Raw genomic sequence first — 18,614 nt, 5'->3', positions numbered from 1 at the left:
TCTGGTTAATAGAAGACATTAATTGATTCATGTTTTTTATGGCTGCACACTGAGCTATTTCTGTCTGGAAGGAGACACTCTTAAATGAAATGAGTCAGAGCAGACCTGTTATGTCACCCTGGGACCCTGCAAGACTGGTTAATAGCTCTGAAGAAATCAAGTTGCTTCACAGGGCTATTTTCTCTTCAGACATCAAAAGCAGAGCAAAAGGAGAGCAGTTCTGAAGGCTGAAAATGATTTTTTACACGCTCCTTTGCATTTGACAAATAGCAACAGGATAATCAAAGAGCTTTGCTCTTCACAAGACACTTCCACAGATGTCCCAGCAGGATTTATCCTTCCAGCTGAACAGGAGCTCCTGGAACGTGCCTGGGGGAAGTCCTGGCAGGTCCCAGCTCCTCAATTCACTTCCTGCCAGATTAACTTTGCAAATCAAAAGAGAAGGAAAGCTTCTTTTTCGTCTTTAAAATATTTAGGAAAACATAGGAAGGAATTCCTCCCTGGGAGGGTGGGGAGAGACTGGAATGGATTTCCCAGAGCAGCCGTGGGTGCCCCTGGATCCCAAGGCCAGGCTGGACATTGAGATTGGGAGCACCTGGGACAGTGGGAGGTGTCCCTGGGACAGGGGAAGGTGTCCCTGCCATGGCTGGGGTGGCACTGGATGAGTTTTAGCTTCCTTTCCAAACCAGACCATCCTGGAATTCTGTGACATTCCTCCAAGCCATTTGTCCCTAAAAAGGCACCCAAACTCTACCCCTAACACAAACCCAAACCCTAGCCCTAACCCTAAACCAAACCCAAAACCAAACCCTAACCCAAACTCTAACCCTAACCCTGACCCTAACCCAAACCCAAACCCTGACCCAAACCCAAATCCAACCCCAAACCCAGCAGCCTCCCAGACTCCATCCCTGGGATCCCCTGGGCAAGGGGAGGGGGCAGGGGGCAGTTCCAGCTGTGGGGCAGGGGGCAGTTCCAGCTGTGGGGCAGGGGGCAGTTCCAGCTGTGGGTCAGGGAGCAGTTCCAGCTGTGGGGCAGGGGGCAGGGAGCAGTTCCAGCTGTGGGGCAGGGGGCAGTTCCAGCTGTGGGGCAGGGAGCAGTTCCAGCTGTGGGCTGCCCTCCTGCTCTCCCTGCCAGGACCTCCTCCTCTCTCTGGAGCTCTGGTTTGAGGCACAGGACCTGTTTTTCAGAGGGTTTAGAGCAGAGAACAGCAATGGCCTGATCTGTTTATCTCGGATTCAATCAATTCCTGCAGGAGGAGGATGAGAACAGCCCCAGCTCAGGGAGGCTCTGAGCAGCTGGAAGCTGATGGACTCCATGCCGCTTCTTCAGGGATATTATTTGTGCTTTCAGAACAGAGCCACAAAGGCACAAATAAATCCGGCTTCTCTGGGAAACTGTCCTTTATTCTGCTCCCTGGCAGGCACGGGGGGTGGCTGGAGCAGGTTTGTGGCAGAAGCATTGTCCCTGCTGGGCCCCAGAGCTGCTCAGGGAGTGCCAGGGGAGGAGGAAGAGGAAGAGGAGGAGGAAGAGGAAGAGGGCTGCATCCTGCAGAGCTGTCCTGGGGGAATGGCCAGTCCTTGCTGCACAGCTCCTGCCCTGATGGGACCCTGCTGGAGACATTCCCAGCTCAGACCTTCCCAGCTTCCTCCCAAAACCCATCCATGGCACAGCTCCTCACTCCTGGCTCCGTGCTGGGGCTGCCCTTCCCTCTGAGCAGCTCCCTGGGCTGGGCTGGGAGCTCTCAGCAGCCAAAGCTCTGCCCTTGGGTGGGCACAGGACAAGCTGGATCTGCACCTGTGATGTTTGGAGAGGCTGGACACAGTTAAAGGAATAAAGTGGGGATTTATTAAAAGACCTTCAAAGGATCCACCTGGGGCAGTGCAAGAGCCCAGCCAGGGCTGCACCCAGGATGGATCCAGGATGGACTCAGGGTCAGGAGTTCTCACCCTTTTATGAATTCTGGTCCATTTCCACGCTGGGGTTCAGTGTCCAATCCCAGCTCCAGGGGATGCAGTCCCACCCTCCCAGGTTCTCTCCTCCATCCCCTGCTGTTTGCACTTTTTGGGGCTGAAGCTGCAGCGGTGTCCTTGGTTCTGGGGCTGGGAAATGATTGTTCTGTGTGCCTGAGCTGTGAGGAGACCTTGCTGACACTTTCTGTGGAGTTCAGAGTTATTTACCAGTGCAGTGCAGAGCCTGGGAAATATGAAAGATAAAACTGAAGGCATCACCTGAAGCTGCAGAAAGGTCAGAAGGCCTTGAGAAGGAAAAGGTGACAGAGCTTAGCATCAGAGCTGTGTCCCCTCAGCAGAGCCACAGGGCTGTGGGGGTGTCACCTCTGTCCCCAGCCCGGGCTCAGGGAGCTCCAAGGGTGACCCAGCCCTCACTGAGCAGCTCCTGCTGCCCTCACTCAGGGTGTCCCAGTTTCCCTCAGCTCCCAGCACAAACTGGGCCGAGCTGAGGGTATTTCTGGCAGCCTGTGGGTGCACAAGCCCTGCCCTGGGGGCTGAGGGACAGCAGGAGCTCAGGGAGGTTCCTGCAGCCCCAAGAGCCTGAAGCTCTCCATGCTCCTCCTGAGCATTCCAGGACTCCCCTCTGTCCCTCTGGCTCTGATTTCTCCTCCCCACAAAACCCCAGGGCTGTGTCCTGTGTCCTGCCTCCTGTGACCCCTCAGAAGGCTGTGACAGTGACACCCAGGGTGACCCTGGGACAACAGCACTGCCTGCTCTCCCTTCTGAACCCAGCCTTTCCATCCATGCCTTCCACACAGAGAGGAGGAGCAGGACTCCCCAAGCTGCCTTCTCTGGCCCAAATCTACCTCACAAACTTTTATCCACAGCTCCCTCCAACACAGGCACTTTCAAACTCCTAATTCCCATTCTGCTCCCTAATCCAAACCTCAGGTTGTTCTCATCACCTATCTGTGAACTGGCTCTATTTTTAGGTTCCTGCTTTAAGATGAAGATGAGGAGATGCCTTTTATAGACTGAGCACTCCTGCTATCCGAGCAGATCTGAACTCAGCTGTCACATTCATATTTTCTGAAAAATCCTCTTTGCCCAGGATTTCTTCTTCTGGGGAGCTGAGAGGCCTCAGAGAAAAAGGAAAACAATAATTATCTCATTTGCTTCTCCTGTGTTTTGCTGCTTTGGAATGTGGTTGGAGATTGTTTATCCAACAGGTGATTGTTCGATTGTTTCATGTGAATGGTTTTAACTCAATGACCAATCACAGTCAGGCTGTGTTGGACTCTGCAGAGAGTCATGAGATTCATGATCATTCTTTGTAGCCTTCTGTAAATATAATCTGATATGATATGATATGTTATAATCCTTTTAAGAACATGGAGTCAGATTCATCATTCCTGCCATGAGGGACCCCAGAAAATACCACCCTGCACCCCAGTTAGTGGTACTGCAATAAACCCTGGTGCTTTATCTGAGGCTGAAACAACAGGGGCCCTGTGCTGAGAGGACACGCAGAGGTAGCAGTGGAGCTCCTGAAGGGAATGCTGAAGGGCTGTGTTTCCAAAGAACAATCCAGGAACTGTCAGCACAGACCTGGCCACACACAGAGCTCAGCCCTCCTCAGAAATGGGGCTTGAAGCACAGCTGGGCTCAGCAGATCTGCAGCTCTCTGCCTGCACAAATATTTTACACAAATATAAAATACAAATATTTTCCTTATCATAGCTGGAAGGTGATCCCTGAGCTCAGCCTGGTCCTGTCCTGATCCCAGGGCTTGAAAGAACTCCCAGCAGCAAATCCTGGAGTCAGGGAGCAGTTCCCAGGCTGCATTCCTTCTGGGGACAGAAACTGGGCATGGGAGGAGGAGGGAAAGGAAGAGGAGAAGGAAAAGGGAAAAGAGATGGAGAGGAAGAGAAGAGAAGAGAAGAGAAGAGAAGAGAAGAGAAGAGAAGAGAAGAGAAGAGAAGAGAAGAGAAGAGAAGAGAAGAGAAGAGAAGAGAAGAGAAGAGAAGAGAAGAGAAGAGAAGAGAAGAGAAGAGAAGAGAAGAGAAGAGAAGAGAAGAGAAGAGGGTTCTAACACATCTTGAGTCCATTCCAGGTTCAGGGGAGAGCTGCAGACCGCCTTTCCAGCAGGGGCAGGTGAGCAGCAGCACCGTGGGCTGCTCTGCATTGCTCACACCGGTTGATTTTCTGCAGCAGGTCCAAGGCAGTGCCACTGAAATCCATCACAAACTCCCAGTGTTGGCAGGAAATGGGCTTGGACTCAGCTCTGTGGCTCTGGGCTGAGCTCCAGGGCTGCGTGGCACCACAGGAGTCACTGGCAGCCCCAGCTCTCTGCTCATTCACTGGCTGGCAGGACTCTCCAGGAGGCACAAGAGGTGCCACGAGAAGATCTGTCCCTGGCCAAGGGCTCCCAGCTCCATGGATCCTTTCCCAGGGTTGGAATGCTGCTCCCTGCCCTGCAGCCACTCATGGAGGAGAGGAAGGAGCTGCTCCTGGTTTTCACCTGCCAGGCAGAAAATCCCAGGTTTAACACAACCATGGCCTGCCCCAGGTCGGGTTCTGGCAGCTCTGCTCCATGGGAACACCAAGGTGATGCCTTGGAAAGGAAACCTGAGCCCTGTGGCTCCAAAACCTCTTTTCTGATGACTGTGGAATTCACATTCTCTGAAAAAATTCCTTCACCCAGGGTTTTCCTCCTGGGAAACTGAAAGACAGTGAGAGAGGCCTCAGAGAAAAGGAAAACAATTTTTATCTCATTTGCTTCTTCTGTGTTATGCTCATGTGGAATGTGTTTGGGGATTGTTTACCCACAGGTGATTGTTCCATTGGATTCTGCTGTGAGTTGTTTTCACTCTTTGGCCAATCAGGGCCAAGCTGTGTCGGGACTCTGGAGAGAGTCACGAGTTTTCATTTTTATCTTTTTAGCATTCTGTAAGTATCTTTTCTGTATTCTTTAGTATAGTTTAGTTTATTATTCTTTAATATAATAAAATTATAAATTAGCCTTCTGAGAACATGGAGTCAGATCCATCATTCTTTCCCCTCATCACGGAACCTGCATTCACAGCAGATCATGAGTCTCTCCCAAGGAACTTTGGCAGATAAACTGTGCTCAACGCACTGGCTTTGCTGGAGCAGTAGATTTTTGGGATTTTTGGGAGTGCTCAAGCTCTCCATCTGCCAGACTCTGACCATGTTGTTGTGGAGAGATCACAGATGGTTCAGAATTACAGATCCCTCTGCAAAGTCCCCTCCCTGCTGCCAGGAGTCTCCAGTTCTTCTCACAATATTTTAATTTCTTATTTGCAATTGGCAAGCAGGATTAAGAGCGAATGCAGCCCTGCCAAAGGCACATAATCCAGCTCCAGGGTGAGCCTGCATCGAGGTGAAATTCCCTGTTTGGGGAGAGAAGCAGCCTGAGATCCTCAGCGACACCACACAAGAAATCAGAAGGGCTCTTTATGCAAACGGTTCTTGATCATAAATAGAGAAAAACACGTTCTTCAAAGAGGAGCTGGTTGCAGGCAGCTGCAGCTCCAGTTTCACAGACAGCTGGGCTGTACCTGCCAGCTCTTCCCCAGCTTTCAGCTCAGCTTTCAAAGGTATCTGCCAAAACATCCCTGAGAGCTGACAGACTCCCCGTGAAAGGGCAGCCAGGAACAGGCAGGGCTCCTTTCTTCTCCTCTCAGCCACTGTCACTCATGCTGTCACCCTGTTGTTGCACACAGAAAGAAGAGGGATCCATTCTGGAGCTCCAGGTGATGATTGAAGCCCATCCATGGAGCTCAGCAGAGGGCTGGGTGCAGCAGATGGGAATCAGGGGAGTGAAAACTTGGGGAATTTACCTTGGCATGGGAACAGGAGGAAACCTTCCAGTGGAACACTCAGTAGCGGGGAAGGAGAGTCCCAAGCTGTGGGTCTGTCCCACACAAAGCCAGGGGAGCCCTGTGACGTCCCAGATGCCAAAACACCCGGCTAATCCTGGGTGATCACACCCAGAAAGGCCCTGGTGGCCTTTCGCTGCCTCAAACACAAGATTTTGGCTCCCACTGTCTCTAGGAGAGAAAGAAGAGACAACGCCAGTCCTGTCCTTGTCCACTTTGATCAGGCCAAGTCAAAAATGCCAGAATCAGTGGATGGTGGGGAATGGGATCTCCAGGAGACAAAAGGCTCCCTTTCCATCTGACAGCTGGCTCCGGAGCAGCCCCAGGGATCTCCTGGATCTCCAGGTGCTCCATGCCCAGCCTAGGGCCATCTCCCTGCAGCCCCAAGGAACAGAAAGCTCCAGGGAGGTTCTCAGAGTGGCTGCCAGCCTTTGTGCTCATTGCCGCCAGTGTGGGACACGCTGGCTGCTCTGTGAATTTGGAATGAAGTTTGAATTGGACCTCTGAGTTGCTTTAGATGGTGCAATTTATTTTTCATATCTTCTACATAGGCAGGAAGGGTGAATCCTGCTCACATCTTCACCACATGGCTCAGAAGGTCACAAGACCCTCAGTTACAAGGCCTTTTAAGGATTTATTTGTTGTAAATGCAGGCAATCCCAACGAGGGGAGAATGATGAATCTGACTCCATGTTCTCAGAAGGCTAATTTACTATTTTATGATACTATATTATATTAAAGAATGCTATACTACACTAAAGAATTCAGAAAGGATACTTACAGAATGCTGAAAAGATAATAATGAAAACTCCTAACTCTTTCTAGAGTCCTGACACAGCTTGGCCCTGATTGGCCAAAGAGTGAAAACAACTCACAGCAGAATCCAATGGAACAATCACCTGTGGATAAACAATCTCCACACACATTCCACATGAGCACAACACAGGGGAAGCAAATGAGATAAGAATTGTTTTTCTTTTCTCTGAGGCTTCTCAGCTTCCTAGGAGGAAAAAACTGGGTAAAGGAATCATGTTCAGGGAATGCCACATTTATTGGCCAATAAAGCACTGCTAACAAGGATATTTATGTTTTTGACCCAATCCTTAAATAGTTTGTTTTATGGACTCATGCTACAGTGTGAGCTTTCTTAGCCAATCATGTTATGGCACACAAACCTACAGTAGTACACTCTAAAACTTGTTACCTTTGTAAATACTTTTATTTTTCTGCATCTTAAACTCTACAACTCTAAACTTTCCTCCACTTAGCTTTACCTGTCTCTGCTTTAAATTCCAAATCCACATTCTCACTTCCACCACCTGAGTTTGGGAGCTTTTTCCAAGGTCTCTGATCAGATCCTGGCTTTAATTCTCATCTTTGGCTTGCAGGCCCAAAGTTCTGAGAGCTCTCTGCATTCAGATCCCACCAGGCTTGGAGAGCCCCATCCCTGAAGGCTCTGCCCAGGTTCCTGGGGCAGGAGGATAGGAGCCCCCCAGCTCTGCTGTCTCACTGCTCCTTGCAGAAGGGGACACCGGGGGCTGAGGGGGTTTTGCTGCTGTCCCCCCATCCCTTCCTGTCACAGACATCTTTTCATGAAGAATCCTTTCCTTAGGATTTTTCCTCCTGAGAAGCTGAAAGGCCTCAGGAACAAAATGTAAACAGTGGTTATCTGCTGCTGTGGAATGCAGCAGGTGGATCTGTGATTGGCCCATCTTGGATGTTTATAATTAATGGCCAATCACAGTCCAGCTGGCTCGGACAGAGAGTCCAAGACAGCTGCCTTTGTTATCATTCCTACCTATTCTTAGCTTAGCTAGCTTTCTGGTGAAACCTTTTCTTCTATTCTTTTAGTATAGTTTTAATGTAATATATATCATAAAATAATAAATCAGCCTTCTGAAAAGTGGAGTCAGATCCTTGTCTCTTCCCTCAACCTGAGACCCCTCCCAGGGCTCAAGGGAAGGTGAACACCGTCACACCTTCCCACAGCCCTGCAGGCCCTGGAATGTTTCTCCCTCTCCTCCCACCTGGCTGCTCCCAGGGCTATAAAAACCAGAGCTGTCCAGACTCTGCTGAGAAATGGCAGGGCCATGTCTGAGGGAGGTTAAATAATTCAGAGAGGCTTGAAATGTCCTATTGCGTCATGGAATGTTCCTGCACAGCTCCCAGGCCCCCCTCCACATGCCAGTGATCCCATTTCCCAGGCAATACAATTAGGTGTCAGAATACATAGGGCTTGGGATTCATCTGGAATCAGGAATGTGGGTGATCTGAACCAAGGCAGAATGGAAATAATCCGAAATGATCCAGGATAAACAGAAAGTGATTCATTGGCATGCAGCGGGCTCAGGCTGCACAGCCCTCCATTGATGGGATTTCTAACAAGTGTTTAAGGACCCAGCACACCTAACCCTCAATTTTTGCAAATCTATTCACGGCAAGTTACAGGTGCAGGTGTGAAAAAAATGTTCCTCCAAGTCCTGCCTTCGCCTGTAATAATGAGTGTGCTGCGAGTGGGGATTACTAATGATGGGGGCAGGCAGTAAATTCCAGCCTGGAACTGATTCATTGCGTGTTTTGTAGCTGTGCTGGGCCCAGGAAGTTGTGACAGGTGTAATATAAGACCCCAAAATAACAAATTAAGGGTACAAAGCAGCGCTTTGGGAAAGGAACTGGAACACAGAGCTGCAAGCCAAGCAATGGGGAACCAGCCACGGCAGCAGGGAACCAGGGCAGTGTTGGAGGGGTAATCAGAACTCTCAAACTCCTAATGAGGAGCAAATTAATAAATCTCTTCTCTCCCACTCATCTCTGAATCATATTTACAGCCAATGGAGCAGCAACCCTGCTGGTCCCGAGGCAATGGGTGTAAAAGGGGCTCATTTTGGGGTGCCCCAAGGCAGCAGGGTGTGCCAGAGGGACAGCGGGGCCAGCCCAGTGTCCCAGCCTGCAGCAGCTCCATGCTCTCCATCAGCTGAGGCATCTGCACTGAGACTGGTTTGCATCCAGACCTGTCAGTGCTGAAATACAGAACCTGTCAGAGACAGCTCAGCCTGCAGGATGGGCAGTGAGGGAACACCATGGATGGGAGATCAAAACATCCCAGGGGGAAATGACCTGCTCTGGTGCTGCACAGGATGTCCCAGCCCTGCTGTCAGTCAGTGATGCAGGGTTCTCTGGATTTAAGGGACAGTGGGGAAGACAGGTTTGGACACTTTCACAGACATATTTTATGAAAATTGTTTTTGTTAAGATCTTTTTTCGTGAGAAGTTGAGAAGCCTCAGAAACGAAATGTAAACAATACTTATCTACTGCTGTAGAATGCAACAAGAGCACTTTTGATTAGTCTCATGTAGTTGTTTTTAATTAATGGCCAATCACAGTCCAGCTGTCTCAGGCTCTCTAGTCAGTCACAAGATTTTATTATCATTTCTTTTCCTTCCTTGCTAACTTTCTGATGAAATCCTTTCTTCTATTCTTTAGCATAGTTTTAGTATATAATTTTCTTTTAATATAATATATATCATAAAATAATAAATCAGCCTTCTAAAACATGGAGTCAAGATTCTCATCTCTTCCCTTGTCCTGAAACCCCTGTGAACACCACCACAGGGCATGAATAAACAGCAGCAGAAACTGGCAGCTGGCTGGGAGCACTGGGTGGCAGGTGACAAACTGGCACCTGGCTGGCAGGTGGAAATGAGTGTGGAGCACCAACCTCATGGGGGCCTGTAAATGTAAAGATGAGATGGGGGCACAAATGAGAGACGTTAACAGACCCTCTGACCGATTTTAACAGCAGTTCTGAAAGATTTGATTTAAAATGTGTGTGTGTAAATTGTTTTGTGCCGTTCTGATTCGTTTTGGTAGAGTTCTGGCTGCTGCCAAAGAGCTGCTCTGAGGGTCACACAGGCACAGCCTGAGCCCTGGGGCACTGACTCTGTGCTCCTGTCTCCACAGCCAGGGAAGGCATCGCTCCAGAGGGAGCAGCAGGGCTGGGAAAACTCTGGAGCTTCCAGAGAGGAAGGGATGAGACAATGGAGCTGCCACCCCGCTCAGCTGGAGACACCACAGAAGCTCAGGAAGGTCTGATTGTGATCTAAATGAGACCCCGAGCTGCCTTTGCCTCTCCATGGCTGGGAAGGTCCTGCTGGACATTTGTTACTCTGGAGGACCTTTCCCTGTGTCCAAACCCAGAGGCTGAACTGCCAGCAGGGGCTGGTGCTTTACCCCTGGCTTTGCCTGAGTGACCCTGCTGGCACCAGGCCCCATGTCCTGACGCCTTCAGGTTCAGCTTTTCTATTTTTCAGATTCTGTGCTGCTTTAAAGTGTGTGGGTCTGGGTTCACATCAGGGGATGCTGAGCTCTGTGCACAGAGCAGGGAGACAAAACAATTCCTGCTCCGGCTGGGCACCAAGGACAAATGATCCAAATCTCAGCCCAAGAGCACAAACACCGTGGAGTGAAGGGAGAAAAACAAGCGGGATGGGACTGCATGGGCTAAAGCTGGAATGGGACAATGAACTGCAAGATGCAAATGGAGTTCATCTGGTGACATGGTGCTGCTCATAATCTGCATTTGGTACACCCATTGGGAGAGGAGACTGGGCTGTGCCAGGATCTGGGGAACAACCAACGTCCTCACTTTGCAGCGTCCTCACTTTGCACCTGCATCCTCACTTTCCAGCATCCTCACCAGGAACAGAAAATAACCTCCCTGTTTTTCATACTCTTGCAGAGCCACCAGGAAAGCAAAGGAGCTGTTGAGTGCTGAGCAGAGGTTTTCATCTGAGTTATCATCCCTCCAGAGCTCCTGCTGCTGGCCCAGACTGCTGAAACCCAGGGAGCTCCATCCCACTGGGAAACTATTGGCAAGGTCTGAGACTGGGAGTAAAAAAACAACCAAACCAAAGTAAAAAACAACCAAAACCAAAATAAAAATCAAATAAAAACCAGATAACAGGTTTTTATGCAGAACCCCAGCAACATGATGTGGGGTAGGCAGTGTGGAGTGGATGTGCTCCCTCTCCAGGGTGTTTATCCCAAATCTGTGGCTGTAAATCCCCTCCAGGCTGGGTGGGTGCCAGGGCTCTGGGGAGCCCTGAGGGCACAGCCCAGGCCAGGGTGGGACACAGGCAGTGCCAGGACGCTCAGAACAGGCTGAGGGAGCTGGGATGTAAATCACAGAGGGGTGAGCTGGCTCCTGTCTCCCACGTGTGTCCCCGGAGCTCTGAACCCTCCCACGGCACCAGCAGCAGCAGCTGCTCCCACGCAGGAATGTGGGATCCATCCTCCCTCTCTGGGGGCTCAGTGCCCTGCACCCTCCCAGTGAACCCCTCAGAGCTGCTGGTGGTTAATTCCACACAGAACTGAAAGCTGCTACCTCAGAACCAACCATCCAACCTCCTCCTACCTAACCCGGGATGAGATCAGCCCTGCCTTGTGCCTCACCACAGCCTGAGGAGCCAGGATTCACCCCTGGGCCATCCTGAGAGCAGAGGAACTGCCCATGGCTTGGGGAACACACACTGGAATGGCTCCAGAGCCCTCATGGCCCAGGGGAATGTCATGGAAGAGCCAAGAATGCCCATCCTGCCCAGCCTGGGCATGGCACACACGTGGATCTGCTGCTTTGGTATCCATGGTGCTTTGGCATGGCTCACGTCTTTGTCTTCTGCCCAAAATAGATGAGCTCTTAAATATTACTCAACACTTGGAGTTCTGCCACAGCTCAGCTGAGAAAACACCAAAAATGTGTCTCCCAGTGCAGAGAAATATTGAGAGAAACTTCACTGGCTTCGTGTAGTGCAGGGCAGGATGCTCTGCACAGGGCAGGGTGAGGTTGTCTGGCTGGAGTGGAGGGTGGAACACAAGGGCTGGAGCTGGGAAAGGACAGAACCTGCTCATCTCAGCGGGAATAGGAGAAAAGAGCACAGAACCTGCTCATCTCAATGAGAACAGGAGAAAACAAGACAGAACCTGCTCATCTCAATGGGAATAGGAGAAAAGAGCACAGAACCTGCTCATTTCAATGGGAACAGGAGAAAACAGGACAGAACCTGCTCATCTAAACAGGAATAGGACAAAAGAGCACAGAATGGTCTCAATAGAAATAGGACAAAGAGCACAGAACCTGCTCATCTCAATGGGAACAGGAGAAAACAAGACAGAACCTGCTCATCTCAATGGGAATAGGAGAAAAGAGCACAGAACCTGCTCATTTTCAATGGGAACAGGAGAAAACAAGACAGAACCTGCTCATCTCAATGGGAATAGGAGAAAACAGGACAGAACCTGCTCATCTAAACAGGAATAGGACAAAAAGAGCACAGAATGGTCTCAATAGAAATAGGACAAAGAGCACAGAACCTGCTCATCTCAATGGGAACAGGAGAAAACAAGACAGAACCTGCTCATCTCAATGGGAATAGGAGAAAAGAGCACAGAACCTGCTCATTTCAATGGGAACAGGAGAAAACAAGACAGAACCTGCTCATCTCAATGGGAATAGGAGAAAACAGGACAGAACCTGCTCATCTAAACAGGAATAGGACAAAAGAGCACAGAATGGTCTCAATAGAAATAGGACAAAGAGCACAGAACCTGCTCATCTCAATGGGAATAGGAGAAAAGAGCACAGAACCTGCTCATCTAAATAAGAATAGGAACAAAAAGCACAGAACCCACTCATCTAAATAAGAACAGGACAAAAGAGCACAGAACCCACTCATGTAAATAAGAATAGGAACAAAGAGCACAGAACCCACTTATTTAGAAATAAGAATAGGAACGAACAGAACCCACTCATCTAAAGCCCTGGCTGAAGCTCTCACCCCTCCTTACAGGTATTAGGTGATGGCTTCAAGCTGAACTCAGGAAATCTGAGTTCAAATACAATACAATCTGAGTTCAAATACAATATTTCCCCAAATCAAATCTGTCACACAATATTTCCCCAAATCCAGCCATTTCAGGCACAATCCCAATGACAGAACCCCTCAGGCCCCCTGTCACAGCACAGACAGACAGTCAGCTCATGTCACAGGCACAGACAAAGCCACGCACGAGCACAAGCAGGTCCTGCAGCAGCTGTGAGGTGTCATCACTCTCACCACCCAGCAGTGGGGCAATCTGCCACTAGGAAACTGGAAATGAACATTACAGCACTGTTCAAAAACCAGGTGGATTTCCAGGCAGCTGAAAGGTAAATTCTAAGGCCAGTCCATCCTGATGTCTATAAACACCCCAATATTCATTTATTGAGAGAACAAAGCCTTTTGTTCTGTTTGGAACCCCCCTCCCTGTCTGAGGGCTGTGGTGGATGACCAGGCTGCATTCCCAGTGCCCACTGTCCCCCCTTTGCCAGGGACAGGAAATGTGCTCTGGAAAAGGTGTGGAAACCCCTGGACCCCAACAGGAGAGCAGAGCCTTTGCAGCTGAAGGAGGAGAGGAGGTTTTGTTCTCACCTGGAAGGAACTGGGAGCAGCCTTTTTGTCCAGCAAACTGCTGGGAGGTGCCTCAGGGGTGCGAGGTGAGGACAACTCACCTGCCTGAGACTGAGGGCTGTGTTTACAGCCCTGCTCAGGCATCTCCAGGGCTTGGTGGAGCCCATCAGGACAGCCCACTGCTGGGGCACCTTTGCTACCTGACCCTAAAAACGCTCCTGATGTGGCAGGACATGAGCATAAACCCCCTTGGGATGGGGACACCTTGTGTGAAATGTCACCCCTGGCTCCTCCCTGGAACCAGAGCAGCTCCAGCCCACCTGAGGTTCCTCTGCTTCCCCTCCCTGGGTGCAGAGCTGGACCGGGACTGCAGGGATGGGGTTATAAATCTGGGATTGGAGGGATTGGGTTACAAATGTGGGATTGCGGGGATTGGAGAACAAATCTGGGATTGCAGGGATGGGATAACAAATTTGGGATTGTAGGGATTGGGTAACAATTCTGGGATTGCAGGGGGTTGGATAACAAACCTGGGATTGCAGGGATGGGATAACAGATCTGGGATTGCAGGGATTGGATTACAAATTTTGGACTGTAGGATGTTGGATTACATATCTGAAATTTCAGGGTGTTGTATTGCAAGACTGGAACGGCAGGGTATTGGATTACAGGAGTGGGATTTCAGGGTATTGGATCACAAATCTGGGATTGTGGGGTATTGGATCACAGATTTGGGATTGCAGGGTATTGGATTACAGGGTATGGATTACAGGATATGGGATTACAGAGTATTGGATTTCAGGGTATTGGATCACAGATTGGGGATTGCAGGGTATTGGATTTCAGGGTTTTGGATCACAAATCTGGAATTTCAGGATATTGGATTACAGGGTATTGGATCACAGATTGGGGATTGCAGGGTATTGGATTACAGGGTATTGGATCACATATCTGGAATTTCAGGGTATTGGATTACAAGTCCCACGGGTGCTGCCTCAGCCTCAGTAAACTTTATTTAAGCACACACAGACATACACAGACAATATACATATATTTGTTTCTTCTCTGACAGTTCTACAGGACCGACACTACTTTGGATGACACTCGTGGAGAACTGGAAAAAGTTCAGAAAGTGTAGGAAAAAAAATTAAAAAATAAATTAAAAAAAATAAAATATCAAGGTCTTTTAATCATTTGTGAGTCACGGTCATCCACAGAAACAACACAGGAGCGTTCAACCAGGCGAGCACGAGGACACAGTACATTGGTGAGAGAGGAATCTCCACATACATCGTGTCTGCAGGGGGTACAGCAGTCTTGGGGACACAGAAGGGGACAGGAATGGCACATGCACCCCCGGTGTCACAGCCAGGCCACCGGTGGCACTGGGGACAGGAGGACACTCCGAGCACGTCTCACTGTACACCAGAAAAACTCACCAAAAGCATCATCAGTGAACATTGCCTGGGGTTGTGGTGGCACCAGGACACGGCTCCGGTGGCACCAGGATCCCCTGGATGTTCGGATATTTGTGTTAAAGCTGTCTCTCCACAGATATTTATATACAGTACATGTACACAGAACATACACACAGCAGCACATGTCGATTTTTTGTGGTTTCCTGTTTTGTACATTATATCACAGATTATAGGAACACAGAAAATATAGGAGCTAAAAAGAAATAATTTTATAAAATATTCATCATAACCCCCACCCCCCCACCCCACCATCTAAATAAATAAATAACTAAAAGAAAAGCCCAGAAGTCAAAGAAAGGAGCTCCAGCCCCACAGTCTGGAAGGGGTCACTGCCTGCCCTGGGACAGATGGACATTGCTGCCCTCCCTGTGGGAACAGCCAGGAGAGCCCAGAGCTGCAGGAGCCGCTGCCCAGCCGGGGGAGCCTGTACCGCCCTGCCAGGACCCGCAGGTCCTGCCCAGCCCAGCCTGAGCCTGCCCCGCGTCTCCAGGGCCGGCCCCGCTCCAGCTGCGGGCCCCCGGCTCCGAGTTCGGATTGCAAACAATGGTTTCATTGCATTGGATTTAGCAAAAAATGGTTTCCACTGTACCCTTCGTGTGTCCTCTTCCTAACGTGACAAACCCGGAGGAGATGAAATTATGGAGATCTGGCCCTCCACTGCGATAAATATCCTTCCCATAGTGACCTGCAGGGAAAAGGAAACACAAAACTCCTTCAGCCACTCTGTCTCTGTGCATATACAGATATTTATAATTTTTTAATGTATTTGGTATATACTTATATATATATATCTCTATATAGATTTTATATATATTTATATATATAAATATATTTTATATATTTATATATTAATATATATTTTATATATTTTTATATATTTATATATAGTTATCTATACTTATATATATTTATATATATACTTATATCTATCTTATATATTTTTATATATATAGTTATATATACTTATATATTTATATATATACTTATACCTATCTTATATATTTATATAGATATACTTACTTCTATTTCTATTTCTATTTCCATATTTCTATATAATATAATATAAATTATAAAATTGTGTAATAGATATTAATTATATAAATACATGATATATTTATATTTATAATTTTCCATATATAATTATAGATGTACATTCATTTTTATATATGTATATATATTTCTATATATAATATATAGAATAATATATAATATTGTTCTATTATAATATTATAATAGAATAATATTATCCTATATAATATATATGGAATAATATATAATAGTATAATGATATAAATAGAGTAATTATAATATTAATAACAGAATATTATTAACACAACAATTAGATAAATATATTTTTACATGTAAATATGTCTATTAAACAGATTTATATATTTATATTAATGGTTACAGTTATATCATTTGTATTTATATTTACATTTACTTCTATATTTTATTTTTATTTATTTCTATATTTACATATACTCTTTACAGCCCTTCTGTCACCCTCACACACATTGCACAATTAAAGGCACCCTGAGAACGGCCCAGAAAACGACACCTGCAGCAACATCAAAGCCTGAATTCTTTGCTGGCGAAGATTTTTGAAGAAGAACAACTGCACATGTTGGAAATTGTGAGCAGAATCTGGGAGGGGAAGCCCCAAAGTGCCAAATGCAAGAGCCCAATCTGCAGGAAATTGCCTCATCCAGGCTCAGATCCACCTTTGTCTCCTGAGGTCTCAAAGGGAATCACAGGAGATTCTCAGCCCCTGAGGGCACCCTGGTGGCAGGGGGTTTGTCCTCAGGTGCCAATGTCCCCCCTGTACCAAGGGTTCTGTCCCCAGGTGCCAATGTCCCCCTGTACCGAGGGTTCTGTCCCCAGGTGCCAATGTCCCCCTGTACCAAGGGTTCTGTCCTCAGGTGCCAATGTCCCCCTGTACCAAGGGTTCTGTCCCCAGGTGCCAATGTCCCCCTGTACCGAGGGTTCTGTCCTCAGGTGCCAATGTCCCCCTGTACCAAGGGTTCTGTCCCCAGCATTGTACCAAGTTCTGTCCCAGTGCCAATGTCCCCTGTACCAAGGGTTCTGTCCCCAGGTGCCAATGTCCCCCTGTACCAAGGGTTCTGTCCCCAGGTGCCAATGTCACCCTGTACCAAGGGTTCTGTCCCCAGGTGCCAATGTCCCCCTGTACCGAGGGTTCTGTCCCCAGGTGCCAATGTCCCTTCTGTCCCCAAGTGCCAATGTCCCCCTGTACCAAGGGTTCTGTCCCCAGGTGCCAATGTCCCCCTGTACCGAGGGTTCTGTCCCCAAGTGCCAATGTCCCCCTGTACCAAGGGTTCTGTCCCCAGGTGCCAATGTCCCCTGTACCAAGGGTTCTGTCCCCAGGTGCCAATGTCCCCCTGTACCAAGGGTTCTGTCCCCAGGTGCCAATGTCCCCCTGTCCAGGCTGCTCCCCCATAACAGCAGCACAGCAAAATGGGGTTTTGGGACAGCTCCTCAAGTGCCTCCTCAAAAGACTCCTCAGAGCTTTCCCAGTCCCTGACAACACTGCAGGTTCAAGAGACACCCAGCTCTTTAATATTTTAATACATTAATAAAGGGAAAAAAGAAAAGCACACCCTGCCTGCCTGTTACCACGCAAAGCTCTGAAATGAGGACACAGATGATTTTTCAGATACTCCTTATCATCTCCTCCCTTTTTCATGTTGTTAATTTTTCTGCTCCTATTATTTCAGGAAGAGGCAGAGATAAGAAGGGTGCAGGGGGAGGGAAGGGGGGCAGCCTGGGGGCTGTAGGGATGCAGCTGAATCCCAGGGAAATTCCATTTTCCCTGATTTCCCGCCCGAGCTGTGGTGGCAGAAGGTGCTGGGCAGGACCAGGAGGGCCCCCAGGATCCAGGTGGGAGCAGCTGGGGCTCTGTCCTGCCTGGCCCACGCTGTTCCACAGCCCTTCTCTGCTTTGCAAAAGCAAAAAAAACACCCAAAAGCTGTTTGTTCCCACCCCATTCCAGGCCCTCTGGCAACACCTTGGGAATGAGAGGGGCTGTGGAACCTTCCCTGTTTCCCTTGCAGCCACTCACTGTCCCCAGAGCCACACAAACATTGCTGCTACCTCAAGCTGAAATCAGCTGCCTCTCACAATTCCCTTGGGAGAACCTGCTTAAGACAGATCAAGGAGGGGAAGTTTATAAAAAAGCAAACATTTAGTGGCAGATTGAGGATTCCTCATCAGCCATTTGCTCTCTGAACCTTGCTCTGCCCCCGCTTATGGAACATTGTAGTTCAATTAAAACATCCCTGTGATAACGAGCCATTAGCATTTGAACAGGAGTTACGTTTTCCCAGGAGAAACTCAGATTTGCAGACTTCAAGCAGCACGATTTTCCCTTTCCATGGATATATTACAGGATGCTATGTTTGCTTTTTGGTTTGTTTTTTTTTTTTTTTAATTCCTGCTCGCTTGTGATCATTTCTTTCGGCCTTGCAAAATTCTGGGAGAATTCTGGGAGTGATTTTTCTTTTCAGAGGGGCCTCTGAAGCTCATCCCAGATGTGCCCCCAGACCAGGCTGCACCTCAGTGTTGCCCTGGTGAGAGAGCCATAAAAATGCCCAATTCCTTGAAAAAGCAGCATAGATGGAGTGATTTGCATTTTGTTTCAGATTTCAGGGATTTTTCATTGAATCACAGAATGGTTTGGGCTGGAAGGGACCTCAAAGCCCACCCAGTGCCACCCCTGCCATGGCAGGGACAGCTCCCACTGTCCCAGCAAGATCAACACAGCTCCAAATCCCCAGCAGAGACTGAAACAGGGTGGAATTTCACTCCTGCTGCAAACAGGG

The 18,614-nt window shown here is 48.5% G+C and overlaps 1 protein-coding gene across 1 annotated transcript in view; it reads right to left on the bottom strand.

Moving 5' to 3' along the window:
- Window positions 1–18,614, bottom strand: part of SHISA6 (shisa family member 6) — a 148,690-nt gene that overhangs the window by 100,655 nt on the left and 29,421 nt on the right. Inside the window, 1 exon segment of the mRNA XM_030962152.1 lies at window positions 15,368–15,463. Within this exon segment, the coding sequence (XP_030818012.1) occupies window positions 15,368–15,463 (96 nt within the window).

Source organism: Camarhynchus parvulus, chromosome 18 (assembly GCF_901933205.1).
Source record: "Camarhynchus parvulus chromosome 18, STF_HiC, whole genome shotgun sequence".
Lineage (NCBI taxonomy): Eukaryota > Metazoa > Chordata > Aves > Passeriformes > Thraupidae > Camarhynchus > Camarhynchus parvulus.
The sequence above is the reverse complement of the archived record's forward strand: the minus strand, read 5'-3'. Positions and strand labels throughout refer to the sequence as shown.